A 12,394-nucleotide genomic window follows, 5' to 3' on the forward strand; every position below is an offset into this window, starting at 1 on the left:
ATAATTCTCTAATATGTTCTCCAGAGATTCTACACGACTCACACTTTCTTTTAAATTCAGCAACTGTTTTAAAAGAAGGAGCAAAATACAAAGTAATCATCTCAGAACATTGACAAAGGCATGTAAAACTAATAAAACACCATATTCAATATTGATGTAGTAAATACGTTTGAATGATATTTACCAAGCTGCTAAAAGCTACTATTTGTAATTTGTAATACTAATATAATACAAGTGTTCAAATAGAATAAGCTGAAAAAAGTTGACCGGTAGGTGACAGTACTGTGCTTCATTCGGCCCTGGAAAATTAATGACACGAAGAAGAACATGAATTCACCGGAAGGTAACCTAGCGCCAGCTCCTCCTGTGTTGTGCATGAGGTTGGCGGGTTAATGTCTCTGTTTGCTGGGTGTGTTCTTTTAAATCCTGCTGCTGAGCTGGTGAATTAAACATCACAGCTAAATAACCCGGCATCACGCGGAGTCTTCTCAGTCGGGTAAATAACCGGGTTCGCTCCGAAACACCTTTAATTTAACTGTTAGCTAGCACTTAGCTTGTAGCTAAACACGTCGGCTGCAATGCTAGCAGTCGGCTAACTCGCCGGTGCTCCTCTACCTGGCACCGCTCGAGGACGTCAGCTAACCCACAGCGGAGTTCATTACCCCGGTGTCTCTGTCTGTGTCACACGCTCGACACCTCGGCTAACGTGGCTAACTGGCGCTCTGCGTTCCCATCTGCAGATCCGGTAGCAGCTCAGCGCAGTCATGCCGTCCGGCGCTGGACCCAGCAGCCCCGCCGCTGCGCTCGCCGAGGCGCTGGAGAACTCCTCCCGGCTGATCGATAGACACCTGCAGGAGGACCGCTGCTTCCCGGACCTGTCGGAGCTGCTAAGCGTCCCCTCACACAGTAAGTCCCATCGGGGAAGGGATGGAGGAGCAGAGGAGGAAGGGAAGACTCCCAACATGAGACACCCAGGCTCAAGTGGTTCTGTTTACCACTGGGCTGCCATGCTAAGTTAATGGACGAAGCACATATCACAATTGATAGATAGATACTTTATTGACCCTGTGGGAAATTGAGCGTCCAGTAACAACACAACAGTCAAACACAAATACATAACAAAAGGTCAGAATAGGTCAAGAGATGAAAGTCCAGCCCGGGATCTACTCCAAAGCTGTCACTGTAAAGAAGTATGTGCTAATGATTGAAAGTCACTACGGTGTAACACAAGTAAGGCAGAGGATTGTAGCCAAATAAAAATAGAATATGATTTGCATGTTTTGTTTTGAAAGTGTCACAGCGCTGAGTCCATGGATTGTCCCCGATCAGTCTTGTTTTTGTTTATTGTGTTAATAGATATGCCCTCGCTCTCCGGAGTGTCCGACATGGACTACCCTCTTCAAGGACCGGGTTTAGTGACTGTGCCCAACCTCCCGGAGCTCAGCGCAGTCCGCCGGATCCCTCTGCCGCCCGAGCTGGTGGAGCAGTTCAGCCGTATCCTTTTGGTGCTTCAGGAAAAAACTATTAACGTGATCTCAGTTGCACCCAGAGGTTTCCATCAGATGAAGAAATGTAAAGTTGTTTGATCCTTTATCAAGACCTTTTGAGTTTCAACTTAACCGTTTTCATAGATATGCAATGCAACTGCATGATGGGAGTATTTCCGGAAATTTGTAGAGCGTGGCTTACTATTGACAATGATATCTTCATGTGGAACTATGAGGATGGGTGAGTAGCTTGATTTAAGATTGAAAAAGATCCATGATTTTATAAAAAAGATCATGTAACCACAGGGTGGTTATAGATGCACTGCTCCAAATTTGACTGAATATGTTGAACTTCAGTTATTTATATTTTTCTGTTGTGGTCCTTGCAGAGGAGACGTGGCCTACTTTGATGGCCTTATTGAAACGATTCTCGCTGTGGGTCTTGTAAAACCAAAACAAGGTACGTATAGATGCATGAAGTCACTGTTTTCATTTTGTTTTTATGTGAGTAATGTTGATGATTTGTGTCTTTCTCCTCAGGGATTTTGCAGCCACACATTCACTACCTCCTGGTATTGGCCACTTCTGTGGATGTAGTAATCCTCGGGCTGAGTTTCCCAAAGGGCCAAGCTGGTGAGTCAACACAGTGACATTGCATTTCAGTCGCTCCCTTTAGCCTGAGATTTTGTACATGTCAGAAGAATCTGCTGAAGATTCTCAGTTATTATATTAATACACATTTTTGATTAAGAATTTAACGTCTTTTCATGAGTCCTCTGGGGAATCTGGTTCTAGCCATGCAAAATATGGCAGCTTTTGGTTAATTAAATACATTGCCGCTTAGATACCTGCAAACAAGTGGCATATATTCATTGCCGTAGAAAATTTGCACGATACAGACATCTGCTTTATTCCAACTGTCCTATTGTAACTGTATTACACTCCTTTTACACACAGTACTTAGATAAATGCTGTACCTCTGTGTGCGGTACATGCTGAGACAACAGGGTAGCATACGGAGGGAACTGGGGTGTGGGCGTTTCACACATTCATCATATTATGTAGCTAACGGTTTATCTGGGTCATGCTTGTGTCTCTGTTCTGTTGTAGGTTTGAACGACAGCATGGCTGGTGGGATGCAGCTGCTCCCAGACCCCCTCTTCTCCATCCCCACAGACAACACCTACATCCTCTCCATCACCTCCACGGACCTGGGACGTATATTTATGGCAGGAAAGGACGGGTGTCTGTATGAGATAGCTTACCAGGCCGAGGCCGGCTGGCTCAGCCAGCGCTGCAGAAAAATCAACCACTCCAAAAGCTCTCTGTCCTTCCTCGTCCCCTCTCTGCTCCAGTTCTCATTCTCTGAAGATGGTGAGAAAGAGACATTTCCATGTTGAGCTAAAAGATAATCTAAATAAACTTTGCTTTTAACTATTTGCTGCCCTATTGCTCCACAGACCCCATTGTGCAGATTGCTATCGACAACTCCCGGAACACATTATTCACACGGTCTGAGAAAGGTGTCCTGCAGGTATGTTTATTTACTGGTTAGCATTGCAGTTTTATCACATGTGAGGCTGTATGTGATTGGCAGGGAAGCTGATGATTGTCAGTGGTCTACATAAATAACAATTCCACTTATTTAGGTGTACGACCTGGGTGCCGACGGGCAGGGGATGTGTCGTGTGGCCACCTTGTCCCAAAACTCCATTGTTGGAGCTGCTGGAAACATAGCCAGGTAGGTCTGGGTTGGACAAACCTACATTTATTTATTTTACAACAGTCTCTCTAAAACTCTCTTTCCGTTGCAGGACAATTGATCGCTCTGTCTTCAAACCCATTGTCCAGATCTCTGTGATTGATAGATCTGAATCCTCAGACTGTCACTTGCTCGCTGTCACTCATGCAGGTAAAAATTACCAAACAATAGTAAAAATAAACAAAGAATAGTGGGCTAAGCATATGGTATTGTGATAGTTTGTTCTTAACGTCTGCACACATTGTGTTTTTGTAGGTGTGCGCCTTTACTTCAGCACCGCACCGTTTGCCCATCCTCTCCAGAAGCATGTGGCGGATCGACCGAGCCTGCTAGCTTTGGTCCACGTCCGTCTGCCGCCGGGGTTTTCTGCATCTTCTACTCTGCAGAAACCTGCAAAGGTTCATAAGGCCCTACACAGCAAAGGTCTGATATTTCTCAGGTTAAGATTTTTTTTGCTGAACAAGTGCCATGTTCAGCACACTAGTATACAGCACCACTGTTGTCAAAGATGTTATAATTTATTGTTTTGCTTTGTTTAAATATTTCAGGGGTTCTGCTAATGGCTGCTTCTGAGTCAGAGGACAATGACGTGCTGTGGTGCATCAATCATGACTCCTTTCCCTTCAAGAAACCCTTGATGGAGACTCAGGTTGGTACATGAGAAAGACACAGTAAATGGATTATACCCTTATTCCCTTAGTAGAGATTGCATCATTCTTTTAGCTCATTGATTAATTTGTTTGGCTTTTAAAAACATACATCCTATTCTTCTTTTGCAGATGATGTCTAACGTTGATGGCCACTCCTGGGCTCTTTGTGCCCTTAACGAGGAGAAGCCAACCAAGATATTCACTCCTCTGAACAAGGATCAGATCCCCATCACTGATTCACCGGTGGTGGTCCAGCAGCACAATATCCCCCCGCAGAAGTTTGTCCTCCTCTCTGCAAAGGTGAAAACTCCTGTCATGACTCGTCCTGTACTATATATCGTGCTCCATGTTGTTATGGTGCGATAAAACTTGATCTAGCGTATTTAATGTCCGCGCTCTTTGCTGTTCTGCAGGGGAGTCATATCTTCCAAAAACTGCGGCCGGTAGATCAGCTCCGTCATCTGCTGGTGGGCTGCGCTGGAGGAGAAAGTGACGAGATCGAACGTTTCTTCAAGCTGCACAGGGTAACAATTATAATCACGGTTTAATGTTTTTATAATCCCTTTATCAAGGAGGTAAGCCTTCTTTAACATGTACATGATCTGATTGCAGCCTGCATGTGTGATTAAGGCATGTAGTCTTAGTTCAATATTCAGGTGTGTTTCTCATACAAACACAAAATACTTAATAAGTTGTTTTGTGCAGGAGGAACAGGCTTGTGCCACAGCACTGATCCTGGCTTGTTCCATTTCTGCGTGTGACAGAGAGGTTTCACAATGGGCCACCAGATCTTTCTTTAGGTCAGATAACCCTTTCTATACACAGATATATTTACATTTAATCACACTGAACAAAACTACAAAAATAGCTCTTCTGTCGTCATGATCAGATATGGAGGAGAAGCCCAGATGAGATTCCCAGCACCCATGACGTCTCCCAGCACTGTTGGACCCGTGATGAGTTCTCCAGCTCCTGGTAAACATATATGATGAGTAAATATTGTCAACTGGGCCTGATGGGGTTTGTTTAAATAAAGAAAAAGGATTTGTCTTATTGGGTGGACAGGGCTTATTGCCATTCAAAGACATTTCATTAAATCCATGTTTAAAGTGTTGAAATTTCTGTTACTCCCCATTCAGGAATCATTCCTCCACCTCTGGCCACACCTTTCGGACCGATGCACTCTGCCCCGATCACACCCATGTCAGCTGTCCCAGAGGCGATTTTCTCAGGGAAGCACAACGGCATCTGCATCTATTTTGCTCGCATTCTTGGGTACGTAAAATCCTCTCTTCTGAGTGTGAGCCTAAGTTTATGGACTCGTCTTAAATGAGAAGCGCGAATGCAGTGATTGTGTCCTCACTGAACGACACATCTTTCTCTTCTGTTCCTTCTAACCTCACAGAAACATTTGGGACGGGAGCCTTGCTTATGAGAAACCCGTGAGCAAAGGAACCCAGACTGTCAATATTGTAAGTTGTATAATTACTTCAAGCATTAGATTTCAATGTTGTTGTTATACTTGTAGTGTTTAGTAAACAGTTACCTGTTGTCTTCACAGTTGGAAAGCAGCGTTGGACCGTTCGATCTGGAGTCGGTCCTGCTGGAGCTCTGTGGTTTACGGGAGTTTCTTGATAAAAACTCTCAGTTCAGTCCGTCATCGCTCAATGCTGCAAGGTAAGAGCTCCTTCGTTGCCTGCTCAGACTTGTTTAAAACAATTTGGTTGGTTGAAGTTAAAAAACATTTAATCGTCTCGAGCTACAGATGAAAGTTATTCAGAGATAAAGAACAGACACCACTGAATTCAAAAGATCAGAGATTGCTGATCCAGTCAAATATGTCCATTAACAACCACACACTGGTCAGATGTCATTTTAAGCCTATTTAATATATATGTATTTTTTTTTTCAATGTTAAAATACCTGATAAACAATTGCTATACGTCAGTCTCCCTTTTTGGCACCTCCTATTGGACAAGAATGGAACAACCAGTTGGCTGAGAAATATCTGTGCATTAATAAACCAAAATGAGATGTCTTTAGACGTAACACACATTATTATGTTGTCTGAACACAAAAACTCTTAAGATGTTTGCAGAAACGGTCTTCCATAACGTTCTGTCCTTTGATCCAGTTTTTAATATCTTTAAGTTCTCAAATTTGTGTCTGTTTGACAGTGAAACTTTCTTATAATTCCTACATTTTATTAATTCTGTCTATTTTGTGCTGCACTGAGAAATAAATCAAAGCTGTATTTATCTGATGAAACCAAAGAGTGCATATAAATATTTTACTCTTGTTTTATCGTATTCTTATTTGTACAAATGAAGGAAGACACAGATATGCTAAGACACGGCTGTAACTGAGTGTCGTTATTCCCCATCTCTTTTGACTAACATCTGTTCTTCTCTCTGTCAGTTTTAGTTCCCCTGCCAACCTGCAGCAAAGGCTGCTGGGATTTATGCGTCCTGATGGAGCCAGCACTCAGCAGGTCCAGCAGGAGCTGCAGAGGAAATATCACAGTGAGTGCAGCTTCTTACGAATATCTTTTGTGGCCTTTATTTTATCAGTTATATTAGTAATATAAAAATGCTCTATCGTGAATTTGAAACACAGAAAACATATTTGCTTTCATCAATCCAGTGTTATAACTGATGTTTTCATATCTTCATACCTCATCTTGTCTCTCTGTGTTTCCCCCTCTGTATCCAGCAAAGGCACAGGTTTATGAGAAAGTGTCCCTGCAGAGCATTCAGCAGTTAGTGCATCGCTCCTATCAGACTCTGGCCCTCTGGAAACTTCTCTGTGATCATCAGTTCAGCCTCATTATGTCTGAGCTGCCAAAGGTAAATGTGTGCGCAAACCCTTCTGCTGCATTACAAGCAGATGCTCATGCATCATCACTGCGGTGTTCAACCACATGCTTCCATGAATATGATGCTTTTTGTTTTCTGGTGCACAATGAACTCTTCACCATTTGTCCCCCCGGGGCCTATTTCTCTCTCCACTCTTATTTTTTTCTATGTTTGCAGGAGTTTCAAGAGCAGATGAAGGGAGCAAGTTTTAAGGACATAGTGATCCGGGGCAAAGAGTTGTCTGGAGCGCTCGTCACAGCTCTCATTAATGTCTACATCAAAGATAATGCCCCTGTGGATGCCATCAGCACTCACCTGCGGGACATCTGTCCCCTGCTGTACAGCAGCGATGACAGCGTTTGCTCCAAGGTACACACACACAGTGTTTTTTTCTATTTTTGAAAGTTCTTACAATATAAAATTATTAAAAACCTTAAAAAGTGATGATGTGGTCAAATTTGTCACATTTTATAGCAGCCTTGATCTTGTATTTATGTTTTGGCTTTTTGCGTTCACATTTCCTGCAATGCTTGGGATAATTCTAAGAGCATCCGTGGGCATTTAGAGATATTGATTAATTCTCACTGATTCATTGTCTCGGTGTTAAAATTGTTGCTTTTGTCTCCCAATCAGGCTAATGAGTTGCTGCAGAGCTCCAAACAGGTCCAGCACAAAGTGGAAAAAGAGAGAACACTGAGAGAGTCCCTGCGTCTCTATCAGCAAATCAGCCAACACACAGACCTTCCGCTTGTCTGCTCCCAGTACAGACACGGTACAGACACAAAAACCCTCTCTGTGTTTGTTAAATGTTTTATTTTTTGTAGATCAGCGCCTCCAATATTAACTCTATTAACCTGTCTCCCAGTGCGTTTCTATGAGGGAGTCCTTGAGTTGTGCCTCACAGCAGCAGACAAGAAGGATCCACAGAGATTGGGACCCCACTTCTACAAGAACGGAGAGCCGGAGGACGACAGAGTGGGACAACAGGCCTTCCAGGAGAGGTAAGATTGGGATAAAGTCAATGTCATCAATTGCTGTTGCAGCTGTCACCAACATTTCTCTCCCATTCTCCCTCTCCCTCCAGACTTGGCTGTTATAAGTGCATCACAGACACAATGCAGGAGCTGGTGAACCAGAGCAAAGCTGCCCCTCAGTCCCCCAGTGTACCGAAGCAGCCCGGGCCACCGGTCATGACCTCTGACCCCAACATGCTCAGCAATGAAGAAGCCACAGCTCATGTGAGTGAGAAGGGGACAGTTGATGCTCATTTCTTGTCACAGCCTTGCACATGATCTGAATTTCTAATGAAAATCATGTCTTTCCCTTGAAGTTTGAGCAGATGCTCGGTCTTGCCCAAAGGTCCCAGGACGAGCTGTTTCACATCGCTCTGTACAACTGGCTGATTCAGGCCGACCTGACTGACAAGCTGCTCGAGGTAGTGTGTTCAAGCTGTAATTCTGTTTTCTATTGAGAATTGCATCTAAAAGTAATTTATTTTAATCACATTCTAATTTTAATTTGGCAACGCTGTTGGTCTGAGTACTTGTCTTTCTAAAAGCTGCCTTTTCCATCTGTTGTCCAGGTGAACTCTCCATACCTGGAGGAACACCTAATGCATATGATCAAACAGGACCAGAATAAAGTGCACAACATGGACCTGCTATGGCGCTACTACGAGAAGAACCGAAACTTCAGCAAGGCAGCTAATGTGTTGTCCCGTCTCGCTGACATGCTCAGGTTAGGATACACAACAACAGAATAACAATGAAGTCCAGAATTTTACCTGCAACACATAAATATACACGGTACATGCACCCTACTGAACTGCAACGTGATTAAAAAGATCCCTATTCTTCTATTTTCTGGTCGTGCAGCACTGAGATCTCTCTAAAGCAGCGTCTGGAGTACATCGCCCGAGCCATTCTGTCGGCCAAGAGTTCCTCCTGCATCTCAGCTCAGGCCTCCGATGGAGAGTTCCTTCACGGGCTGGAAGAAAAGATGGAGGTATGTGTTTGGCGGCCGTCTGTGAGATGAGAATTAAGCTTAATGCGTTTATAAGTTAACGCTATCAAACGTTTTGTTGCCTCCTCTTAGCTGGTGCGTATCCAAGTCCAAATTCAGGATACCTTGATCAGACAGTACTCCCATCATCCCTTAGTGAAAAATGTCATCTCTCAGTTGGACTCAGAGCTCATGGACATCACAAAGGTAACTTGAAGCATCAGAAGAATGGTGATCTGCAGTCAGGGATTTTAAATGGCTGCTTAGGGATGATTTATTTATATTAATATAAATATCTATATATGTGCTGTTTTTGTTTACAGTGAATGCAAATGTCTGTAATCCTTTTATTTTGTAGCTTTACGGGGAGTTTGCTGACCATTTCAAATTATCTGAGTGCAAACTGGCCATCATTCACTGCGCGGGACACTCTGATCCCATCCTGGTCACATCACTATGGCAGGAGATCATGGACAAAGGTACTGGTAACGTTAATGCAAACATTTACCATGTGCCCTACCTGTGCCATAGAGTGCATTGAATGTAAATTACAAATGTTTGAAACTTGTCTTTCAGAGCTGGGAGACACCCTGGCCATGAGTCCAGCCGACAGGATGAGGTCTCTTAGTTTGAAACTGGTTTCACTGGGAAAGATTTATGCTGGAACACCAAGATATTTTCCTCTGGGTGAGTCAATCATACAAGCTCCTGCAATCATGTTCAGTTTTCCACTAGTTGGAACTTTCCAGCTTGCTCGTCGCTATTTTGCTAACGGTAATTGAGTTAGACTTCCTACCCCTGCGTCATGTATGTCAGTATGTCTCTGTGGTCCAAGTCTGTAGGGTTGTGCAGGTGATTGGTTAATTATCCTCCCATTACATCAGACCTGTTCAAACATGTCTCCTCTGTGGAGACTGATTCATTTGATATTTATCCCCATTTACTTGAACACATGCTCAGAATCAATTATGTCAGAGGCCAAACACATTTTCTCCAGTAATGATATTGCTGAGTGCGCAGTCCCGTGACAGACAGGCGGCCTGTGCAGGGTACACCACGTGTCCTGCCTCATTTCAGCAGGGATTGGCTTTAGAAACCCTTCTACCATTAAAGGATGAGCAGTTTGGTGTTTGAATAGATGAAATCTGAGTATGCAGTCGTAATATTAATGGATGTGACCTCCGATTGTAGACTTCCTGGTTAAGTTCCTGGAGCAGGAGGTGTGTCGATTTCACTGGGACGTGGGATTTGTCGCCGCCACCATGCAGGAGATTGGAGTCCAGTTACCACGTCTTTTAGAGGTCTACGACCAACTCTTCAAAACACGGGTACATGCTTATGATTAAATATTATTTCTCACTGAATCGCTGCTCATGTTAAAGTTTTATTCTACATCGTCATTATCCTCCCTCGTTGTCTTTTCACCTGTAGGATCCCTGCTGGCAGCGGCTGAAGAAACCTCTCCACTTGGTCGAGTGCATCCATGTGCTGCTCTCGGGATACGTGGATGATCCCAGCAGAGTGCCGACCTATGACAGGTAATCATTGTCTGAGTGGGCGTTCTGCTGCTGGCCTGTAGTGGGCGTTGCAGTGCTGGCTTTGTTTTTAGATGGGCCCTTGATCAGAGAATAGACTCGCACTTTAAAAATGTACTCTGGAATATTGGAAGCTTTAATGTTTCTCATGTTCCTACTGGCTGGGATGAAAGTCCCTCATAAATTGATTTAATCAGGGACGAAATGCAAAATGTCCCTCTGTGTTACTGTCGCTCCACCTCAGCTCAGCCGGCCACTAGCTGGTGCTGCAGTGTGCGAGTCAGTGATTTCCCCCCCCCCATCCTAATATGCCAGGATGTTTTAAACCAGCAAGGTGGAAAGTGAAACTGGGGACATCTCAGAATATCTGTGCGGTTTGGCAGTACCTTGAAACAGACAATTAAAATGATGTTGTATGTAGACTGTGTTGGAAGACATTTGCACACTGCAACTGAGGAACACCTAATAACATTCACCACAAGTGTGTGGGCGATAACTTGCAAGTAAAAAAGGACAATGACTAGGCAAGAATAAGAAAATACATTTTTGTTACTTTCAGATTAGTCTACCTATTGAGATTTAAAATGTCAGTTGAATTGGCAGGGACATTTGTTATTCAGAACATCCTGGCACTGGTTTGTACATAATTTACACTGGGGTAGCTTTTGGAAGAGGTCTCTTCACAGCCAATATAGAAACAGCAATCGATAGGTTTACACTGAATACATTGAATTCACCAACGCTTGTGAATCCAGAACAAAATGACTGTATCTCTCAAACCTGCAGTGAAGTTAAACGCTTTGTTCTCCACCTCTTTCAGACGCCGATTCACTAACGTGTGCCTGGACAACATCTGTGGCTACCTGGTGGAGCTGCAGTCGCTGAGCCCCAACTCGCCTCTTCAACAAACCATCGGCAACTTCAAGTCGCTGCAGGCGAAGCTAGAGAAACTTCACTGACGCTACTAATAACCTCCTTCATCAGGACACGGGACAGGTGACCTCTGGATCTCACACTGTCGGCCTTAATCTAAACACCTGATTTAAAAACAAAACAAAAAAGCAATTGTGATCACATCATCGTCACACAGAACCTGAAGATGTGTGTATTCCACTGTGGAGCTTCCTTCAGTCTGATGTGTTTGTTAAGGGACAGTGGAAGCAGGTGGAGAACTGAGGAGACACATTTTATAACTTATTTAATGCATTTTGTTATACGGCTAAACATTAGGCTGAAATTCAAAAAAGGAGAGAGGCTTTGCATTGTGTGCAAATAGCTCGGGCAGATATTTCAGTTTCCTTTGTTTGTAGAACAAGAAGTAATCATTCAGAATTTTACAGGTTAGTTTTCGTATATTGAGAATGCACTTAATGGCAATTTGGGATATTTTCATATGACTACACAATATACCAGAGTAAAGCCTTTTCCCCACAGGGGTAAAATGTTGTTCTGGGTCAGCCTCCAAACAGTTCTGAATGTAATTATGTACATAACTCGGCCATAATCTTCTGCCAAAGGTCCTTCACCCCCACATTATTTCCAATGTGTATTATTTCCAGCGAGCGGTTTGTCTACTTGACTTGATACATTTACCAGTGCTGTTGTGTGCGAGTGGTTTTGTAATGAATGCAGAACGTTTTTAAACACAGTGCAGTTCACGGTGCCACACTGAAACCTTTTGGTCTGCGTTGAGAAACAAAATTGATAAAAACTTTTTTTTATGAAGAAATAAAACTTGTAATGGATTTTGTGTATGAGGTTGTTTGGGGGGGGGGAAATGACACAGCAACTACTTGTTACTTAGTTTAAACCAACAAACCCCTATTCTCTGTTGTTTTGTGTTACATTTGTGTTCAGCAGGAAGGAAGATGTATTTGCTGAGTGTTGATAATGTGACACTGGAGAGGGAGTCAAGTAGTGCACCCGACGTCGTCACTGTGCATTTACATGATTACCTTTAATCTGAAAACAACACTCAGGGTTTTCTCAGTCATTACAACAATGCAGTAATTACTAAAGGTCCCTTTCTCCAATTAGCTGTGCACTGTATTTTACAATTATGTTAAACTTTTAGCCTCGTTAAAAATAAAATAATTTTGACGTA

At 43.2% G+C, this 12,394-nt stretch overlaps 1 protein-coding gene across 2 annotated transcripts; it reads left to right on the forward strand.

Moving 5' to 3' along the window:
- Nucleotides 1-349: 349 nt before the first annotated feature.
- nup155 (nucleoporin 155) lies at nt 350-12,035 on the forward strand. Of its 2 annotated transcripts, none has more exons than XM_053411540.1 (34): nt 350-496; nt 741-906; nt 1,357-1,494; nt 1,632-1,728; nt 1,877-1,947; nt 2,028-2,120; nt 2,598-2,861; nt 2,948-3,021; nt 3,137-3,228; nt 3,302-3,399; nt 3,505-3,672; nt 3,798-3,898; nt 4,029-4,199; nt 4,313-4,423; nt 4,605-4,699; nt 4,789-4,874; nt 5,039-5,174; nt 5,305-5,371; nt 5,461-5,576; nt 6,318-6,421; nt 6,612-6,745; nt 6,932-7,123; nt 7,388-7,526; nt 7,620-7,755; nt 7,839-7,992; nt 8,085-8,192; nt 8,337-8,491; nt 8,629-8,758; nt 8,849-8,962; nt 9,114-9,234; nt 9,332-9,442; nt 9,947-10,083; nt 10,187-10,293; nt 11,111-12,035. In XM_053411540.1, exons 2-34 carry the CDS (start codon nt 765-767, stop codon nt 11,247-11,249), a joined length of 4,101 nt encoding a protein of 1,366 aa, XP_053267515.1. In that variant the 5' UTR covers nt 350-496; nt 741-764; the 3' UTR covers nt 11,250-12,035. The 2 variants fall into 2 exon arrangements, with proteins under 2 accessions (XP_053267515.1, XP_053267516.1); XM_053411541.1 differs by having other exon boundaries at nt 8,085-8,189.
- Nucleotides 12,036-12,394: the final 359 nt, after the last annotated feature.

The sequence above is a fragment of the Pleuronectes platessa genome, chromosome 19 (genome assembly GCF_947347685.1).
Source record: "Pleuronectes platessa chromosome 19, fPlePla1.1, whole genome shotgun sequence".
NCBI lineage: Eukaryota > Metazoa > Chordata > Actinopteri > Pleuronectiformes > Pleuronectidae > Pleuronectes > Pleuronectes platessa.

Bases quoted from the DNA above. Each gene is read 5' to 3' on its own strand.
- nup155 (XM_053411540.1), top strand. From the start codon at position 765: ATGCCGTCCGGCGCTGGACCCAGCAGCCCCGCCGCTGCGCTCGCCGAG. The intron at 9,235-9,331 runs GTACTGGTAACG...CTTGTCTTTCAG, and splicing joins GCAGGAGATCATGGACAAAG to AGCTGGGAGACACCCTGGCC. The intron at 10,084-10,186 runs GTACATGCTTAT...TTTCACCTGTAG, and splicing joins ACCAACTCTTCAAAACACGG to GATCCCTGCTGGCAGCGGCT.